The following is a 22908-nucleotide window of genomic DNA, read 5'->3' on the forward strand; positions in this document are numbered from 1 at the left end:
CCGACCCGTTAACCCAAATTGACACCCCTATAATTTGATACATTTTTTAGAGCTGAGTCAATTAAAACCCACATATCAGGTTGCTCGATTTATTTTCTGAACTATATAAAATTATTTTAAAATAATCTCATATATTATAATTATAATATAAAATTGATCTCAATTTAAATTTTATTTGAGTTAATTTTTTATTATTTTTTTAACTATTTTCTAATCAAAATTTTCTTGATCTATAAATTTTTATACTAGAAAATTATTTTATAAAATAATAAGAAAATTGTCCCAAACGAAACTTTAGATTTCATTTGGGATAACTTTATTATTATTTGCTAAATCAAAATTTTAGTACAAAATTTTTTTAAACTATAAATTTTATATTAAAAAGCTGTTTTAGAAAACATCAAAAAAATCGTCTCAAATGAAGTTGTTGTCTCAAAGGGATTCTTTTGAATTAATTTTGTATAATCAATGAACTAAGATTTCGTTTGGGATGGCTTTCCTTCTTAATTTTTTTTTTTAGCATAAAAAATTTAATTTTAAAAAAGCAGTAATAAAGTCATCCCAAATAAAGACAATACTATATTATTGGATTAAAATGATCATATATAATTCATAATGAAGAGACTATTTTAAAATTTAACCTGTTTTGAGATAATAGAATAGGCATTAGTGTAAATATTACCATCTCTAATGAAAGACTGCCTCTAATGCTGCTTTTTGCAAGTGAATGAAGAGATACATCTGTTGGTTAAATTTTCTTAGTGACGGTTTGATTGGTATACAATATTACAAAGAATATTCATATATTATAGAATAATTACAATAATAAAATGACAATAATAATCTAATAGATCCAAAGTTGGTATAAAATGAACAAGGTGGAGGACATTAATGAATGTGAAATTAATAAAGAAAATTTTGACAGAGATTGAATTTTTCCCATACGATAATAATAATTTCTATTTGTATATACATGCATTTGAGGATTCGTTCTAGATAGTTTTCTTACTGTTTTTAAAATAACTTTTTAGTATAATAAAAATTTTTATACTAAAATTTTGATTTAAATAGCAATAAGAAAGCTATCCCAAACCAAGCTCGAGACTACAGTTTCATTTGGGACGGCTTTCTTACTGCTTCTTAAAGAAATTTTCTAGAAAAAAAAATTATTTTTTTAACTAGAAAGCTACTTTAAAAAGCAATAAAAAAGCCATCCCAAATGAAGCCTACGACTAGAAAGTTCGGGTAAAATAAAACCAGCCAGTGGTACAGTGGTAACCTAGTGTAAAACTTGAGGGGGAGGGGGAGACTTGCCTATTATAGATTATTTGAAAACATGGATATGACCAACCTGCAAATACTGTAGTAAATAGAGTCTTCATTTACTTATTCCATCACAGCAATTCACTCTGAATGTTTGTAGTTCTGTTCTCCAGTTACAGCTAATCGCTTATTGAAACAGAGACTTCCAGCTATACATCAAAGCACAAGTAGCATCAAAACAACTGAAACAATCTGCAAATATCATCTAAATAAACTAACGACACTTAACACTAATTTACAACATCATAACAATTGACTCGCCTTCTTGTTTACAGGTTCCTAACCTAATATTACCTTCAACAACTCCACCTCCAGAATCATATCATACACTGCACAGCAATCTGCAGCAGTTCAAGCATGCCTGATACTTTGCTTTGCATGGGAAGAATTGAATTTCTATTTTACAATATTTACTTTTTTCTTTCTTTCCCATTTGAAGGTGTATGTAATTGCCACCTTTGTAGTATTATTTTGTTCATTACTAAGCTGGCTCGCGAGGCCGAGCTTCCCACAGCGAGCTCAATGCACGGAGCCGTTGGAAATAATCGCCCAACGCAAGCAATCCACGAGCCGCCTGTCGAATTGTCAAAATCTTGTACATTTGCTGCATTGTCTGTTGTCGCAGATGATCAGCCTGTTGTGTGGTAGCAGTACACAAGGGGTTAGTGGCATTCTAGATTTGTCAGCAGAACAGAAGAAAAAGACCCACTGGATTTAGCATTTTAATTCTCTAGATTACTTGGGTGTTCTTTTAATGCAGTCAATTATCTGCTTTGCTACAAGTGATCATGTATTTTGGAAATACTAAATGCCTTTTATTGGCCCAGAGAATTATAATTTTGATTTTATCAAGGTAGCATTATAATTCGTACTTGCTTGAGTTGTGTTATTTTGTTTATTTAAACCCTTCGCATAAAATTAAGTTTTGGTTTTTATTAAAATTTTGAAGAATTTTTTTAAATCGCCAATTCACAACCCCCCTCCCCCATCTTGGTGTGTCATATTCACTATTAGAGCACAACTGTGCACTTACACATGCCAAATTTGAGGAGACAACCTATAAAAAGAAAGAAAATAAAGGATATGAAGGTAGGGGAAGGGAGCTCTGTCAGGTGGCTTCTAATTTGAATTCTAATAATAATATTCCCGCCTATTTCACCATTGCTTTAAACAATTGACCCAAAATATCTAAAATGTGCACATTTCTTAATGACTTGATTACCCAATGTCATAACTCCACCACAAGATCTATTACTATTAAAATTATACTCAATGTATTCTATTTCAGATCTACTCAAACAAAAATCTTTACATTCTAAGGTTGACCTCCATAATTCAAGCTTTCTTTTAACTCCATCTCTAGTCTTATCAACAAGAAGAATATCATCAGCAAAAAGCTTACACTAGGGTACTTCCTTTTGCAAATGTATGGTAAGAACGTCCATGATTGAGCAAAAAGATATGGGCTTAAAGTTTGATCGTTGATGTAATCCAATTGAAATAAGAAAATAATTAGTCAAACCACCTTGTGCTTGAACACAAGTAACAGGTCTTGCATACATATCCTTAATGACTTGAATATAAATATTCTTAACTTTTTCTTTTCTAGAACTCTCTAGAACACTTCTCTTAGAGCTTTATCATATACTTTCTCTAAATAGTAAATGTCATATGTAGATCCTCCTTACTCTCACTATACTTGTCTATCAAATCCGTCAATAAATGTATAAGCTTCCATAGTAGTACCCGACATTAATACAAAATTGATCTTTGAGAAACCTTAGTATCATTTTGTAACATATGCTCAATTACTCTCTCCCATAATTTTGATGTATGACACATCAACTTAATTCATATATAATTCACACACTCATGTGCATCATCTTTATTAAAAATAAGAACAAACACACTCCTCCGCTATTTTGACATCTTTTTAGTCTTCAAAATAATATTAAAAAGTTTGGTAAGCCAAATTTCATGATCTCCTAAGCAATTCCACACCTCTATTGGAATATCATCAAATCTCATTGTCTTTTCACACTTCATTTTCTTTAAAGTCTCTCCAACATTAATTTTTTTCCCTAGGCTGCCATAAAAAATTCCCTTTTTTGTATAACTTCAAATTTAAGTTCCCCTCAAATATTTTCATAATTTCTTGGAAAGCTGGAATGCCAATGCTGAAGACCTAGATTTCATTAACATCATCAAATTCAAAACTAGGTGGGAAAACCTAAATACTAACCATTGCATTTTCAAATAAAGGCAATGCAATAGAGAAACAACAGCAAAGATCATCCACAAAAACGGGAATTTAAACCTGGTTCACAAAGCCTGCTAGGGCTTCCAACTGACCCATCGCATTTGCCATACGCCCCATATAATTCTCCACACCTGATGAGCCCAAGGGTTCTGTTGTCAGAACCTCAGAAAGCGTTTGTTGAAGTTTATCCAATCCTTGTGAAAGAGCATCTTCAGCTTGCTGAGATGATTGTTGCAGGTTACATACAGCAACAACTTGCTGCTCCGTTAAAGGTTCAAGCTGAGGAGTAAGAACCTACATATAAATACAGCATTGAGAGAAAAAAAGTTAATTCATTATTTATTAAAAATATTTACTATACAAATTTCATTTCCTAAACCATAGGCAATGGAAATAATGCCGGAAAATGAATAGAAAGCATTATAAGGAAATTGACACCACCGTCAGAAATAATGAAATCTTAGATTACATATACTCTTTTATGTTCTAGTAATCTATAACCCCACTCACAAACAAAAAAACAAAAAATCTCTTCTCCACCTTCTCTATACACATGTAACAAACGTAAAAGGTAAAAGATGAAGGTGTCAGCTATGTATAAAATCATACTCTTTTTCTTTTTACCATTTTCTGTCTTGGTATTTTTACTTATATCCTAGCCCCAGCCACCATTTACTTCATAAGATCAACCAAAATAACGAATGAGAACTAACACTGAGGAGCTGCAGAGACATTTTTCAAGATAGAAATTACACTTACCCTAACTATTTTCAGATCAACACTTATTAACAGGATGCTTCTTAAGAAAAATTAATAGAAAATACAATAAGAACGGAGGTAGGAGAAGCTAAAAACCAGAAAGCGATTAAAAACTGACGATGCGGTGAACTTACTGATTAAGTACGAAGATAAAACAGTAAATATTTAAGAACATAAAAAAGACCTCGCGTATGATTTCATAAGCAAAAGATCTGCAAACTTAGGCTTCGTTTGGGATGGCTTTCATACTGCTTCCTAAAACAGTTTTTACAAAAGTTAAAATTTTTGTACTTGAAAGCTGCTTTAAGAAGCAGTAAAAAGCCGTACCAAATGAAACCTTAACCAGAGGCATTGTATATACAGTTTAGGCGTTGTTTGGAACAGCTTTCTTAATGCTACTTAAAGCAATTTTTTAGTTAAAAAATTAAAGCAAGAAAGCCGTCCCAAACGAAATCTTAGAGTAAGCATTGTCTAGCAGTATAATAGATCACCTTTAAAAGTTCTGAAGGACGAAATCCTCCAATCCACAGAAAAAAACGCTCTGATGCTGTCCTCCACAAGCCAGACATGAGATAGAAGACATCAGATTTTGCTGCAATTGCTTTTATGCGAAAGAGATCAAAATAATGGTTCATTCCAGTGTCTACAAGCATCTGAAGTTCTATTTCAGATACATGTGTTTGTAGAGCAGCCCTAAGCTCACATATCTGCCTATTTTGTTCTTCAACCCAATGTCCATATTCCATCTCAAAAGCAGTCACTCCTTCAAACAGGAAAACAGGAAATAAAATTAGAAGAATACCTTTACTTTCTATTAATAAATCCAAAACACGTAAAATTTGAAGACAGCATCTAGTTTTGTAAAAAGAAGCGCTAAGCTTCTTCAAGACAAGCCAGTTTCTTCCCCAAATAATGTACTAGTGTTATTAGGGCATTTTAAAAACTACTTATTTCTTTAAATATTAACTCACAGTAGTTGTACCTACAATTCCTATATATCAAATTGAGAGCTTATGCGCCAGTAAACATGTCCATGCAAATATGCATCCATCCTACGTTTACTTGTAACAAGAAAACAGAAATCCCATTGTATTTCTCGGGATATCTTATATTACACAGAAGCCCTGGTGGGAAATGATAACCACAGCATACAGAACATTAGTAAAATAAATATATGGTGATCCAGTTTTTGAACAAAAAAGGGGGGATACAGTGTATGCTTGATGTAAAAGGTTTAGGGTTAGGGTCTCCTAATAATACGGTACAAGCCTTTAAAGAGGCTTTAAAGAGACCAAATCTATAAAAGCCCAGGTAGTCATAGACCAATCATGAAAAGTCAAACCAATCATAAAAGATTTGAATCGGACCTCTTCTCAAAAGCTTTATAGGCCAATTTATATTTATGGCTGAATTTGTTTTGATTTTTTTAATTTGAATTATTTTTATTAGTTTTTTTATATTCTGAGAAAAAATACAAAATAGTCCCCCTAATTATTAGTAATTACTCAATCTAGTCCAAAAGTTTTACACTATCCCAATTTAGTCCCCTCAACTATTCAAAATAGATCTAAAAAAACCATCAAATTTAACAGAATATTCTACAAATCTCCCGCTTTTCATAATGTGAGGGACATTTTAATAAAAATATTTAAAATTTGTATTTTTTATAATTTCGCAGCTCATCTCGTTGAGTGTGAGAACGAACATCAAAGGATTGCAGAGTTCTAACTAAGAGCGGTGAATCATTGAAGCAGCATGCACCAAAAATTGAAGAGCAATGAGATGATCTTCAACAAGAAACATACAAACGGTTACAGTTTGCAACTGTGCGTGAGCGGTAAATCAGTGCCTTGAAGGGGTTGTGAGCAGGCTTTCTACATGTAGGCGGCAAAACACCATCTCCGATGAAGATGAGGGCGCAAGCCAATTTTGCAGTGTAGTAAGATCTTACATTCAGATTTTGCTTAACAGCCAATATTCTTTTAATAATTAATCTTAATATTTAGTAGGTTAATTTTTATTTTTTTATAATTATTATAATTTATTAAATGACAAAATAAAGCAAAATAAGCAATGTAATCTCACAATATACTTGCACTACCTAAAATACTCACATATTTAACTTTGATGTTAACTTTAACTGTTATATTTGGTCATGAGGTCAAATGGTATCAATTTTCAATAGTCAAATGACTAAATTGGGACAGTGCAAAACTCTAGGATTAAATTAGACACTTGTTAATAGTTGGCGGATTATTTAGGTGTTTTTCTCTTTATATTATGTTAGATAAGATATGTTTAAATCTGAATTTTGCTTACTTCAGATAGGATTAAATTTATATTTAATTATTCTATCTATATCCTTGTAACCCCCTTTTTTGTAAATAAGAATACATGATGTGTAATTGGATAAGTATTGCTTGTTTGATGAATAAAATTATTTTGTGAGGCCAATCGAGTACTCCAAGGATCAAGTTATGCACGCGGAGCACTGCAACTTATGCGTTCAGAGTTTCTCTGTCCCCCTCCATAATTTTTGGTATCAAAACTTCTTTACAAAGCTATTGTCCTAAATCCCCATCGTCAGCTTTATGCCACATGCTACCCACTAACTCTAGTCCAATGATTTTTGCATCAGCACTTCACCTAGAGGAAAACCATCTTGCATCCAATGCTATCATCTCGGAGCACGCCAAATTTCGTGACCCATAACTTGTGTGCAACAATCATCACAAGCAACCTCAAAGCTTGCACAACGCATGTAACCAATTAGTACTCGCCCTCACACATCCATTCTGCAGCTCACACTCACGCACCCAATAAGTAATTGATTATCTTAATCCGTATGAGTAGCTAATATCAATATGTGAGATGACCTAAGATGATTAAGATCATAGCAGCAACTGCATATGAAAGTTTTAAATTTTAAATTGATTTAATTAAATTAATTTTTAGAAAGAATAAAATGTGCTTTCATAATATAATAAACAAAATCAATATTGAAAAAGACTCATTGATGTATAATTAAGGCAACTTGTTCACGAAAATACATAAAAATATATGATAAGTAAGAAATTTGATTTTGTAAAAATTTCAAGAAGAAGATGAATATTCCTAAATAACCCTCATTTTGAATACCATCCATCAACTTTAACCATGTTATTTTTTAAAGCAGGGCTATTTTGGCTTTTTTTTTAGTATGGGGATTAATTCGAAGCTTTTATATAGTATGGGACAAAAATGACCACTCACAAATAGTGGGCGCCATTTTTGACCTTTTCTCATTACCAAATAAAATTGTTCATACCTCAATGACATATTTAGGTTAGGAATCTACCATGATAAACAAGTTGCACACCTTCGAAAGCTCTACTCCAAACAAAAGATATAAATTTCATTCAATATATATCTAGTTGACAACAATGATGATCAAGATAAGGACAACAACAATGACCATGATAATAGGGAAGAAAATAAAAATAATGACATCATGAGATAATAATAAAGATATTAGAGATGATGGCTGGATCTTCATGACAACAATGTGATGCGGACATCCGACATCGGTACGAAGATTTGGCGCATCTATCACAGGAGGCGTCGTAAATCGACGGCTATAATTTAAATCGTCAATTATGAGTTATTTTTCTGAATTTTAGTTCTTATTTGATGTATTTCCTATTTTACCCCTAGGTTGGTTTATGTGAGTGTTGTGGCCTAAGGGGCAATTTTGTATTTTAAGTTTTCTTATGTTGTGGCCTATATATAGGGCCTTAAGCTATTGTAATGGGATGGATTATTGATATTAAAAATTTGTGTTCAACCCTTGTGTTCTTGTGAAGAGGACGATAGTGAGATTCCTATGGGAAGGAATCGGAGTTTTCACCAACCGCAGGATGGGTCTGGGCTCGTGATTTAAAGTCCCTTGGAGAAGGGCAAAGCATCATCCGTCAGTCTTCAGAAGAGTCCAAGGCTCGCGGTTTTTATTTTTTTTTCTTTTGTTTTTGTTTTGTTCCTTCTTATTACTCCTAGTAGTCATTTTTTTCCTCCTCCCCTCTCAATCCCTCGGCCAAATCTCCATACCAAGCTCCACAAATTTTCCCCATAACCACCGGCCACCTCACCAGAAAATTCTCAATCATCCCGCCAGCCCTCCCTCTAGCCGCCGGCCTCCCCTTCATCCACCACCCCTCCTCTCCGTTAATCGCCGGCTCCTTTCCCGCCACCTCACATATTTTCAAATTTGAACTTTTAAAATTTGATGAGTTGAAAGTTTCCAAATTTGCCCGGTGACAAATTAGGAAAGTTCCAATGAGGTTTCAATTTTCAAATTTGAATTGAAACGGATTTGAAATTTTTCGTCATTAATTAGCTTGAGTGGATTAGGAAACATTTTACACTCTCCCCAAACCCCCTTCCCCCTCACCATGCCGCCGGCCCCTTGGTGGTCCCCACTCCTTTAATGCTTCATTAAGGGAGTTGATTGCATGCTATTTGAATTTCAAATTCAAAATTGAGTTAAATGCCCCTCAATTTCCTCCCTTTAATTAAGGAATTAATCGCAGCTTTAAATCTGAAATTTAATTTCAGATTTAAGGATTAATTCACTTAGGTAATTGGGTCCCACTTATTTGAAATCAAACCCCTCTCCCTCCCTCTCTCCTAGGCCGGCCCCCTCTTCCTCTTTCCTTTCCCTAATTAAGAGCCAATTAATGATCCTAATTAATTCCCTCATTCACTCAAAATTTTCCCTCCACAAATTCCTCCCTAAACCATCCTCCCGTCCTCCATCCAACGTGAAGTCTTCTACCTCCCAATCCTGGAATTCTGCTTGCTGTCCACTTATTCCATAAAGAATATCTTGCTGTCCAGCACTTTGGAAGACCACGAATGGCTGTCCCGGAGTTTCTATGTGCCGCCTAAAGCTTTTCTGAGCAATATAGGTTGCTGTCCTTTGCATCCCGGACAGATTCTACCTGCTGTCCTGAAGTTTCTACAAGACAATAATGTTGTCCCTGCTGTCAAAGCTGCTGTTTAGACCTCACTACCTGCTCTTCAAGACCCTTAGGACTGAAAACCTCCTACCCGTTCTACATCACAATGATTAGAACTATGATGAAAATGATGGAGATGATGTGGATAAAAATTTCCAGGAAGAGGACCATAATGTACCAATTGATAAAGCAAGCAAAACAACACTAAAGTAGTAAAATAGAAAGTGTTCCATTAACCATTCAAAATAAGAAGTATTACTTATAGAGTGAATACAAAGATAGAGAAGTACAACCCACAATCTAAACAAAGCAACATTTTCACAACCATTGAGGATTCCAAATTATTATTTAACCTTACATAGGATGATAAGGGATTCAATGACTCGTAAATATACCTGGATTAATTGTCCCAGAGAAACCAGCAAGAGTAGAATCTCCCGTATGCCCACCAACATACATACCCTACCAAATCCATAAAACCTTGTAGTAAGTGGATAATATCAGAAGATAAATCATTCATGAAAGTTGTTCCCAGACCTGTTGTTTAGTTGTCTCAAGCTCCTGTTCAACTTGAGCAAGTTTTATGCGACTGCTTTCTAGTTGTTGAACATAAGCCTACAAGTATAACAATAAATTTTATTATTTTTCTAGTGGCGATTAATGCCCTAACAATTTACAGTCATGATTCTAATTTAAGTGCCTTTGAAGCACCTTTTTTCGAAGGCGACTTTTCCGAGCTGCCTCTCGATTTTGTGCAAGGCGTCTTAAAACCTGAATACAATGCAATGTACTCAACAACCATAACTTTGTTGCAATAAACATCAAGATAATATGATGCAATTATGGGGATTCATGTACTAAGATTAAACATTCCAACTTAGAATTTTCTTTCATCTTTCTACTGACATTTATTGTGAAACACATTAAAGCAAAGTTTACTTGTGTAATAGAACATTCTTTCATGACTGAAAATTGAGTCATGCAGTAGTAAAATACATATAAACGACCATTTCTAGGATTAAATGCTCAGCATAGAAAAAAGCGTCAGCAATAAATAATATTCAAATCTTAATCCTAAATCACGCCAAATAAGTTCCAGTATTTATTCATTGTTTTTTTTTTCCTGGGAAAACCTAATTGAATTACAGATTCACCGCTCAATGCTATTTGGAATAGACTAACTAGCATAAGATATAAACCCATAATCATTATCTTCAATCACAAAGCATATGCTGATGCACAATGTAATGGATAAAGATATTTAATAAGGCATAAATTTTGTAAGCTGATCCTGTTACTGTCAATTTTGGTGCTTTCCAGGTCTTTAAAGTGGTTTTTCACACTATAGACACAATGAAGATTTGTTTTCACTGACTTATACAGTCATTTCTTTGAAGCTTCACTTACTAAATGCATCTTTGACTCTAATACACATATAACTATCACCATAAGCGTTATCACACAATGAGGCCAGCTATATAGCTTGCCGTCGGTATTAATTCCACTTAAAATACATATGTGATAACTATATGAATGCTATTATATAAAAACTTCTGTCTTTATTAACAACAGAATAGGTAAGGAACACTTCTCATGGCCATATAAATAACCCCAATACATGCATGCATGCAAGTTCATCCATGATCCATCTCCATCTAACCATAGGTAAATACATCCATTCATAAATCCAAACTATTTTATGGAGCCAAATTTTCTATTGATAAGATCTTTCCAAGCTATGAATGTATATCATTTTTAAATCTAAATCGTTGGCTAATCCATTTTTGTGGATAATGAAAATATTTTAGAGATCTTATATTAATATAAAGACTTTGAGGATCATATTAATGACTTTAAGATATCATAAAACTAATTTTATATCTCTTTGTTATAACTACAAATAGAGCAAGGGGGGCTCTTGGAATCTCAGTGTATTCAACTTTAAGCAAGATAAAACTAATGCACAAATGTGAAGAATGCCCTAAAAAAGGAGTTTTGTTGTGCTTCCAAGGGAAATTCCATATTGGGTGGATGTTCGAGAGGAACTAATCAACTCCAAAATGCAGTGTTGAAAGAAACCATGAGTTTGAAGTTGAGGTCAAGAGGAACTAAGTGAATGACAAGAGGATAAGTTTTTGAGGCCATGTTAGACAAAAAAATGTAGCAAAATATTAAAATTAATGTTGAATCGGTGAGAATTTGTCAAGTGTATATAACTAGGGAAAATAAGGAATATACTTGTGCCTAGCATTTTCCATGGCAAATTAATGAGTGGGCAAAACATAGTTCCATGGAGTCATGACAAGCTACAGGTTGCTACCAAATGCAATAAATAGACGTGCTATACCAAAAGGTGTCAAACTTTTGATACGTCGTAATGAAATGTATAGGGAAAATCGTGATAATGCTCTAAGGTTGATGAAAATGGTGATAGGAATCCGATCTCCACACAACACAAAAAAAAAACAATAACAAAGAGAAAACGGAACAAAAATCAGTGAGAAAGAATGAGATTATGGGCTATTTATTGATATCGGCACAACAAATTAAAATACAAGTTAATATACTATTCGAGAGGTAGATTGACTCTTCATAAACCCTAGGCACCGCTAGGAACAACTTCAAAGAAAATTACTCGAAAACACCAAATCACATAATGAAAAAAAAAACAACCTAATTAATCCTCAATAAAACCTTCATGATTCCCTCGCACACCTAAATTCAAATCAGCACTCTTTCTCTAAATTAACCTTCTTAATTCTCTCCTAAATTTAAATCTAAATCAGCACTCTTTCCTTACATAAATCTTCATAATTCCCTCTCAATTTTGATTTTCTCTGGTAAGTAATTAAAGGTAGAATTAATCCCTTTGGAGCCCCCCTATTTCATTGCCTGTCGCTCACATTAGTGAGGCCCATAGGACTCTTGCACTGGCCAGCAAGACCGGCTCCCCTTGCTGGGGTCAGGGGTTGATTGGTAAGACCAGTTCAATCGGTCAATCAAATGGTAATTAATATTCCAGGCAAAAATAATTGAAGATGACCTTGAGTTGTTAGGCATCCATGGAAAAGACATAAGAGAAAGTTCCTAAGAGCCAATTTTTTTATTAACCTTAGGTACCACTGGGAGAGACATGAGAGAAAATACTCGATAATTGCCAAAGAATATTCCCAAGAGAATAGATGATTTAAAAGCTTGAAACGAAATAACGTGTTATAGGCAAAGCGAAGATGACTCTTATGAACAGCAAGAATTTCATGAATAAAATCAATCATCGTATCTTTCTAAATCTTAGCTCGATGAATATTGTTAGAGATATTAAAGCTAGTGGGGTCTACAACCAAATGAATGATATTCATTTCACTCTTTCTTTCACAATTCTTTATGTTATTGGCAATGTTGTTTGCGTCATCCACTTTACAAAATTTGAGAACTTGTTTTTACTTTCTTAATTATACTAAAATTTGATTATCATTCTGTGAGCCTACATAAATGCTATTGGGTTTCCTTCCCCTCCTTTACCACTAGTCATTCTCATCATTTTAAGTTAATTCACTCAAACATTTAGGATTATAGCCTAGTTGGAATTCATTTAGGCTTCCATTATTGTGTACTACTCATTAATTATTCGCAAAAAGTTATATATGTTCACTTAAATGTTACTTTGAGGTTCTTCACATACTCCAAACTTTCTATCAAGAAATAAAGTTTTTTTTTCATAAAAAGTTCAACAACAACAACATCAACATGCCTTCATCCCACTACATGGGGTCGGCTACATGAATCTTTTTCCTCCATTTTCAATATAAATCTTTTTTCATAATTAAAAAAAAAACATTATATGTTGGTTATACATTCAATTTGAGAAAATAGCCAAAATAGCCCCATACTATTTATGAATGGTAAAAATTATCATAAACTATGCAAAAGCCCAAATTTAGTTCCTAAACTTTTTAAACATGAACAAGAATAACCCTTCCATTCAACTTAACATAAATTGGAGTTAATGGTATTAAAATGGAGGTTATTTTGAAATATATATTTCCTTCTTGAATTTTTTAGTAAATCTAATTTTCAACCCAACTTATTTCCTCGTGTGTAATAGCTAACTTCATGTACAACCCAAATGAATTAAGATTGTGCAAGTTCCAAGGGGGTTTACTTTTTGTAATAAATAAATTTGATTAGCATTTCTGCTATTTCAATTCCATTGTAATAAAATAGATTTGAGTTTTTTTTTTTTTTTTTTGGAGAATTATAAAATTTTAAATTTGGATATTGACTTTATAGAAATCAACTTTTTTTAGAGAGAATAAAATATGTACTTCAGTTGTTTAATTTATTTTGTAAATATAATAAATATAGTTAAAATTAAAAAAGAGCAACATGAGATGATAGTTAAGGTAATTTGTTACATATATAAGAATTATTCAAAATATATTTTAAAAAGAAAAATTATTGTTTTGCTTATTTTATCATTACAATAAAATATCATCAACTCTAATTCATCGCTCCTTGGGGGAAACTTTGTCAGCTCCTTTTCGTCGCTACTTGAGGAATCTTTATTCGATCTTTGTCATTATTGCTCAAGGAAATTTCATCACTATTCAGGGAATTTGCGCAATGGTCTCCTACGTGTAGTACCCAAGAAAGGAAGCTTAGTTGTTGCTTGTCCCACTCCCTTCTCTGACATCACGCAATAGACATGCTTTCGTAACATCCTTCTACTCGAGGAAAGCTTTGCCTGCTCCCATCTTATTTTGCGCTCGCTTGTCTGTTTCTACTAAGGTAAGCATAATAATAATAAAAAATAAATAAATATTGAAATACTCAAAGAGTTATGCATGCTTCATCATCTCCATCAACCCAATATATTTTCTAATAATTTTAACCTCCAATTTGGATGGTGGGACAAGTTTGGTCAATATTTAAAGACTCTTGGGATCAAATTGAGACTTTTACAAACTCTAAGATCATTTTCGTCCTTAATGAATAGTTGGAAAGTCATTTAGTCATTTTCCCCTTTAGAATTCCTGCAAACTCAAGACTAATTATCCTTATACCGCTGAACATAATGGTGATTTTAAATGCAAAAATTGGCATCATCTTGATGTTTCCAGAACATTGATATTCCACATGAATGTTCCACATAAATTTTGGGGATGCTACCTTAAGCAAAGTTTTCTCATCAATGGAATCCCTTCTCCATTATAAGAACATACATCAATCATCTTCATTCTTTATCACTCCAATATAAGAACATACATCAATCATCTTCATTCTTTATCACAATCAAGCTCCTTTCACCTTACTCCACGGGTCTTTGTTTCTACCTACTTTATTTGTGCATTCCACTCCTGAGACAAACTCTCTCCCTATGCTTTTTTATGCATACCCCTTGGCCAATTATCGAAGGTATAATCTAGTTACTAGATGCTTGTATACTTCCATCAATGTAACATTTCATAAAACTACCCCTTTTTTATTTATTTAGCTCTTGGACTCTCCAAGCCACCTATTCCTCTTCCCCCAAAAACTCATTTCCTACCTCTACACCTTTAAAGATATATTCTCATATTACTCATCCTCCACCCATAATCGTACCTCCCAATACATTATCATATTCAACTGAGCATCAGCCAACTATTGAGACATTTAACCTATAAATTATTGTTGTTTTGAGAGATAAAAAGCCACATACCACTTAACGTATTCACTCATATGTCATTTGATCAATTATCCACTTTTTTTGAATTTTCACTCTGTCACTATCATTTGTATACATTCATAAAATGTATAGCATCATACTTTATGGAAACAAGCCATGTCTACTTAGTTGCCATGCATGGAATATAGTTGTCACCCCTACTAATATCAAATCCATTGTTGATCAGTGGGTGTTCATTGTAAAATTTTACACTATGAATGATTAATCGCTACAAGGTTTGATTGGTTACAAAAAAAAGTACACCCAAACTCATGAGATAAACTATTTTGATATATTCTTCCATATCACGCGCCAAACCTACATCATGATTCTTTTTGTATGATCATCAATCAAGGTTGGACTACACTAAAAATGGATGGTAGTGTTGTATTCCATTATGATGACATGCAAGATATCTAATGCAGAACATCATATGATTCAAGATAATCAAGTTAAAAGCCAAATTAAAAGCGTTAAGACTAAAACCCAAGAAAAAATCAAATAAAATACCCAATTACAAGAGCCCAATAAACAATTCATAATTTATAATATTTTAAATGTAATTTTTTTATTATTTTTATCTTTTATTTTGGCAAGGATGAAGTATTGAAAATTGGTGGTCAAAACTTCTCAATAATGGCCACTAACCTCCTCTCTTTTTTTCATTATTCCCTCCATTTTTTCCTCCAAAAAAAGAGGCCCAATAATCTTATAATGCCTATAAAATGGGCTAATATATATTTTAATTTTCAACTTTAGAATGAAATATTTTGGTGAAGAAATGTTCTTCATTTGTTTGATGCTTGCTAGATTTAATTGGTGATGAAAAATAGTTATCTTTATTACTTTTAAATTATTAATTACTCTTCAAATGCCAGTTTTAAAGTTTTCACACCTCTTCCTCCAATTCACAAGCATCCTCCAAGACTAATAAACCAGCGGCCAAAGCTTAAAATCATTCCAAACTCTTCCATATAATTTTGGTCAAAGTAGGGAACACCACGACCTAATCTTATTCCCTACATCTCAACATCCCCTCAAACTCCACTAAACTCTGCCCCATCAAAAACTCTGGATTATAAGTTCATGCCCTAAGCTAATCATCTAACATTATTTGTATACATTTATCCTACATAAAACCCACACCCTAAAGTGGTCTTCCAAATCAGCCCAAACTGAACCAGTCATGATATTTTTTTACTAATTTACCTCTTTAAACCCCTCACCATTTGACCATAAACTCCAAAATATTTTTGTAAACATTAAACTGAAGATACATAGTCTTTATTAGCCATTAACCTCAACAAAAGACTACCCTCCACCATCAATATTTATATGTACCAACATCTCATGCATGTTGCTTGGGTAGACAATATATATGTCTTCTCACATGAAGGTTATCTATGGCCTTAAATAAAGTCTACAAGCCTAGTTAGACAAACTATGTAACGTCCTAACTGAGAATAGTATTCATAACAACACTATTGATCACTATATCTTCATCAAGCATACTCCTAGATCCATCAAACTTCTTGTTTATGTTGTAGACATCTTACTCCATCACGGCATCTAAGGTGAAATACTATTTGCAAAAAAGCTTTGCCACCATATAGAATGACATAAGTACTTCCTTAGGATTGAGTTCACTTGGAATAAAAACATAATGCATCTTTCTTTTTCTTTTTTTTTTTTAAAAAGACTTCCTTGAAGAAACTGTCATCTTTGGGTAGTAAACCTATTGATGCCTATGAATGATCAAACTACAATTGATGGTGATAATAAGGTATCCCTCAATAATCCATATCAATATCGCAGGTTAGATAGTAAGCTCATTTATCTTACTATAGTATAATCAAACCTTGCATCTCATTCATTATTACAGCAGTTAGTTAACACATATAAAATCCAAAGAAGCATTGGAAGGTGTTCTTTAGATTCTTAGATATATAAAAAGGTCATCATGAAAAAGAATGTTATATATTAAATCTTATTATCTCAGCATTGAGGATGTATCTAACACAAATTGTGCTGGCTAGATTGAAAAAAAAAAAATAACCTTTGGATATTGCATGTTTATTCAAGGAAAATGGGTCGCGTAGAAAAGAAAAAGTAAATGGTTGCAACCAAATCTAACGCATAAGCAAAATATAAAGCTATGCCACACTCAGCATAAGTAATTATGAGGGCTTAAAACTCTTTTGAGGAGAGTTTGAGTACTATATTACTTAGCCTATGATTTATATGTCAATTGTGCCGTTATTTATATTGCTAGCGATCCTATTTTTCATGAACACACCAAATATATTTAAATGAATTGTCATTTCAAACGAGATGATCTACTTTCCAAGAAAATTGTCATGGCACATGTCTTCATTTGAAAATAAGTGTAAATATTTCACCAAGGCACTAGGACACCGATCCTTTTCTGGTTTATGTAACAAGCTGGAGCTCCTAGATCTATATAGTCCAGCTTGCAGGGAGATATGGCAGTAGGAGTTAAACAGACCCCTAATAATGGAAAGAGATTGTGTAAAAGATATTCCAAAATTTGAAGATACAATTCCACTTATTTATTTTCTTATTGTATTCTCTATTTTCTCCCTTATTCTCATCTATAGACCTCTTACAAGTCAATAGTATACACAATAATTTATGTTCCTCTCAATAGCTCTCAACATTCATAAATACCAAAATATATTGAAGTCACTGCCTTGATAATCATTTAATAGATGCCATCTAGATGTTATTAATCAAACATGATTTCTAGCAACGCAAGTCTTATTCACACTTTAAGAAATAAAGATAAGCTACTATGATTGCAATAGAGATAATACATCAAATAACAACTATAGATCACAAGAGTAACATATTCCACTTTTGAAAGGAAAAACAACAACAGTATAATTGATTCTAGCTTAAAGTCGTGACAGCTAAAATTGATCAGAAAGTTAAAATAACTTCATAAAGAATATTGAAACTTGTTTTTACAAACGTAAGAGATTAAATCTAGAAGACAGGTATTTGTTTAAGTTGAGTACAGTTTTGGTGTAGCTGCATAAGTAGTTATAAAAAACCAATTTTTCTTACCTTGTCTGAAGGTTTGTTTGCTTCCTGATTGAACACCCTGGTACCAACAGTATCTCGAGGAGTATCTAACTATTCAGAGTTTTCAAATGTTCAATGGGGCAAACAGAAAAACAAAAAAAGAGGTAAAAAAATTATTACTCTTACAATTACTGAACTTAAAATCTTCACATCTCACCCTATTTTTGTTTCTACCATCAGCTTCTACAATTGCGGATAGACATGTGTTCTGACTGCTATCGGCTTTAAAGGAGTCTCCCCACATGCCACTATGGTTTTTTGGTTCATATATTTCCATCCTTGCAGAACTAGCAAACTCAGTTGATGAGGAGTTTATGCTGATGGGGCTGGAAAAACAGAAAATGAAGATGACTGTGAACAATTGGGACGAAGAGAACATAAATCACAAATAAAAGACAACAATTCTAAAAATACATACAAACAAATACCAGCTATATGACATTAAAGTTATATTCATATTTTAATCAATAAAAGTATAATTGTTTATGATTATATACTTAATCAAAGATGAAAAAAAAAATACTATTTAAAATTACGGTTACCTTAACATCATGAGACTTCTATGTTCTAGATTGAATATGAGAAATCATAATTAGAAATCTTATGCAACACTCAAATAGAAAATGTCAATTTATATGGCCAACAACAACAACAAGCCTTTTTTCAACAACATGGGATCGGTATGTCAATTAATATAGCTGATCCCAATTATTGGTATTGGGATGAATGCGAAGGCATGTTAAGGAAATATCCTAGTAGTTACAAAGAAATGTCAAATTCTCTTTTAGAAAATTACATGAGACAGGACGGCTTTGTAAAAAGTGTTTATGTTTAATTGATAGCAAGCTTCTTGTCCATCAGTGGAGAATGACATGTTATTAATAGATCTAACATTATCTATAACCTCATTATAAATTTTCCTGAATTGATAATAATGGGATAGGTTTTTGAGAAATTTAAATAAAGATCATGGCGGATGCATAACCAATACTAATCTCCCGCACTCCAATAATCAATTTTAGACCGGTTGTGACATTTAAATAGTTTGTTTCCTTTCCTTTACAACGATGATTTTCTTATTTATGTCAAAAAGAGAATAATGGCGAGGTTGATGCAGCATAGTAGCAAGTGTTAGCTAAGAAGTTCTATGTAGGTAGTCCTCATGATGGTAAGAAATTGTTGACGTATCTCATTGAATCGAACATCAATTTCCCCCATAGTAAATAAGCACTGATATTTAAAGGCTCACCAACCAGATACTCGTAGTGAACAATACCACTCTCTTACTATAAGTTTCAGACTCCCCAACATTTCTGTTATTGTTGTCATAATTGTCTTCGTTATAGGTCATGAGTCCTTTTCTTCCAAAGTATAGTTGACTAAATTTTATCTTTTATGTATATATATACATACATACATGTTGGCATTGAGTTGTTAATCTACTGAAAAAGATTGAGCTTGCTATTTTTCATGTTCACTTCACCTACGAAACAAGCCTTATTCACCCAATCCAGCGATTCAACTCCACTTATTAGCTTAAGAACAAGCCAAAGTGCAGCCAATTAATAAGTCAACCACAAGTTGTATGTGAAAATCAAGTTCGATGAATAGCCTTAACTAATTTACTAAATATATGAACCAAATGAAGATTTAAGAATAATGCAATTATGATGAAAAAAACATGAGATGACTAAAATATAAATTCTTCAAAAAAATGATTGTGAAGATCATCAAAAATATAATTAGTTATTAATTGTACAACAAATATGGACACTAGAACAACAAAATGATTTATAAATGTGTCATATTAGTAGGAGTGGCAAAGAAGCATATATTAAAATTTTAGGCCCTATCACTCCCAAACATATCTTCACTCGGCCACAAAAAAAAATAAAGTAAGGCATTCCTAGATATCAAACAAATTTGGGTTCCTTATACTGAGCAATTAAAAAAATGTATATGTTTTATGTATGTCAACACTTCCCTACCCCACTCAAGTAGTGGGGTTGGATGGAACAATTGAAACAAGGTAAGTTGGAAGCCTTTGCATTGACTTCATTACTGGGATGAAAGCTTTAACCAAAAAAATGTCACAAATTTTCCAACTCAAGGCACTCAATTCACCAACACACGCACACAACCTATGAATCTTTTCAATTCAAGTTCAGTTAATGCTGAAATGGCCAGAAGTGGCATATAGTGAGAACGAAACTAATTGAATGAAAGAAAAGTCACTCAAAATAAAGAGTTTCTATGATTCACAGATTAATCCTCCAAGATCCTCGACTACATGAACATCGCTATATATTTCTCAGGTTACAATTGCAATATTATCTGAATTAGAATATTCCGTATTTTATTTCATCAAAACCCCAAAGCAAGTAGGCCCTTCCCCCCTTTGACGCCAAGTAAACTCAATCCAAGTAAACTCAATCAAAAGTTCAATCTACTAAAGCAAGGGGTCTCCAATACCGATCGATTGACAACAAGGAAACTCCATAAGCTTCAAAACCATTCCTAACCAACAGGAACAAATTTTACATGACTTAGAGCAGCACTGAAACCCACGCCCTTACCCATTAAGTTCTTAATTATGAACCCTTATAGCTATCGAGTAAAACCAAATCTTCCTAAAATATTAACAATTTGGCACATTACTAGAGAGTCTTCTAATCCCATAATGCCAAATAAAAACAAAAAAACTATGTAGCAAAACCATCTAGGCTAGATTGGCATAGAGAAATCTAATGTTTGGAAATATCTTGTCAAAATAGAAGCTTAGTTATCCTCTTCATTTTAAAATAAGGTCTAAAAAATAGCTATAATCAAGAGTTCATAAGTAGTATTCTGCTAATACCACAGGATAAATAATCTCAGGCACTCAAATTATTGTTCAACACCTACAGAAGAGAAAAGAGTGACAATCCACGTTGTTATGCCCCGAATTTAGATATATGCATAAATATAAACACATTCAATAACTTCAAAGGTTTACCAAATGACACCTTAATTGAAATCAAATATTCTCCTTTCTTATCATGTGATTCTCCATCAATTAAAAGCAAAAAAGCTTCAATATAGCACTTCAAAACTGACAACTTGCCCCTAAAAGGAATACAAGTTCTGAAAGCCATCTCCTCTCTCAAAATACTTTATTCCTGAAAAGCTTGCGAGTTGAAATTATGAAAGAGAGCTATTGAGTAGAAGCAACGGACATCTTAATTGAATAGCGTATCCATCGCCGTGGTAAATAAACGCACCTCCATCATCTTTTGAACAACCTCAACAACCCGACCAGGACCAGCACCTGACAAAAGATCATCCCTTCTCGTACCCCCAATCTTTATCCAGCACTTTCCTCTGGGATTAAGTGCTCTGAAAGCCGAATGTTTTCTAATTGTGACTAGAAGTGCGTACAGTTCTATTTGAAAAGTAAAATAAAATCGTAAAAGGAAAACATAATGTAAAGCAAAAAATCCTTTAGATTAGCGAAAAATTGTATTTTTTTTACTGATAAGATGTTTTAATCTTTTCATTTCCCTTTCTCTGGGAATATATTTCGATGAACTGGAATCTTTAATCTAAAATGCGCAGTGGATGGTTGATGACTCAGACCTCAGTTTCGCCATGCCGGACGCTGCGGGCCCTTTGCATCATGAGGCCAGACAATCGACGTCAGATTTACAGGTCACCAACCGGGGGTTCCAAAACCCTAAAATCCCAATTTGAAGCTGAACTTCAACTCACACTCTACTAGAGTTAGTCTTCCTCCCCCGTCGCTCCGCTGTTTTCCCGCTGCTCCGAGGAGACGACAGCAGTCGAGAGGAAACAAATTAATAAATAGCGCTTAAATGATTAGACTTCATATCCCACAAACAGGAATTATTTAGAGGCTATTTTATTTTATTAAAATAGAATTCGAGATAAATAATGCGATCTTTAAAAAAATGTGTTAAAAATATTTTTGAATTTTTTAGTTGGATATATATTATAAATATAATTTTTTTAATTAATTTATCACACATGAAAATATAAATGCATTTGAAATCATAAGTAAAATTTAGACGTACATTCAAAATAAAAATATAAATGATTTCAAAAGCCCTCATAAAATACCCCAACATTTATTTTATTCTCTGAATGCATTCAATCAAACAGCCATTTAAAACTATTTGATGATCATATTTAAGCAAAAGTAAATCTAATACATATATAAATAAATCTTTTATTTTTTTAACCTTCATTTTGGCCTAAAATTTATATTTTAAAAAAAGGAATGATTGTATGAGAATTTATTGTTAAATTTTTTTATTAGAATAGCCTTTTAAGTTTTAAAGCACTTATATATTTTTTGAGATAAATAAAAAACAAATTATTTATGTATTACAATCATCTCAAAACAAAATCAAGAACTTTATAGTCCATTTAAATTATTTTTTGGTAAGAACATCCTGGCATACTTTTTATCTTTATAAAATTCAAATGTTCGACAAATTTATGGGATTTTACAAACAAAAGCATATGAAAGGGAGAGAAATAGGAGTGTTGCCTTAATTCAATAGCGAGCTATTGTCACTTCCCAGCTTTCTTTGTGCCCACAGCTATGGGCATCCAATCATTGTTGCATGACTACAATTTTATGACTATCATCAATGAACTTTGATCATCAAACCACCATCGCCAAGTTATGATCCTCCGACTATTTACCCTCTTATTATCAATCTGTCATCATCACTTAACTACAATCCTCCAATTATCTT

At 32.9% G+C, this 22908-nt stretch overlaps 1 protein-coding gene across 7 annotated transcripts; it reads right to left on the reverse strand.

Annotated features, from left to right (window-relative positions):
• Positions 1–1343: 1343 nt before the first annotated feature.
• LOC110110388 (transcription factor TGA1) lies at positions 1344–22002 on the reverse strand. Of its 7 annotated transcripts, XM_028696924.1 has the most exons (11): positions 21764–22002; positions 21409–21523; positions 21252–21306; positions 18275–18474; positions 18131–18195; positions 10048–10107; positions 9874–9951; positions 9732–9798; positions 4834–5105; positions 3641–3877; positions 1344–1957 (listed from the first exon to the last, which is right to left on the reverse strand). In XM_028696924.1, exons 4-11 carry the CDS (start codon positions 18423–18425, stop codon positions 1805–1807), a joined length of 1083 nt encoding a protein of 360 aa, XP_028552757.1. In that variant the 5' UTR covers positions 18426–18474; positions 21252–21306; positions 21409–21523; positions 21764–22002; the 3' UTR covers positions 1344–1804. The 7 variants fall into 7 exon arrangements, with proteins under 7 accessions (XP_028552757.1, XP_020697496.1, XP_020697497.1 ...); XM_020841837.2 differs by lacking the exon at positions 21252–21306; XM_020841838.2 differs by lacking the exon at positions 21252–21306 and having other exon boundaries at positions 21364–21523.
• Between the last annotated feature and the right edge of the window lie 906 nt (positions 22003–22908).

This window comes from Dendrobium catenatum, unplaced genomic scaffold (assembly GCF_001605985.2).
Source record: "Dendrobium catenatum unplaced genomic scaffold, ASM160598v2 fragScaff_scaffold_853, whole genome shotgun sequence".
NCBI classification, from domain to species: Eukaryota; Viridiplantae; Streptophyta; class Magnoliopsida; order Asparagales; family Orchidaceae; genus Dendrobium; species Dendrobium catenatum.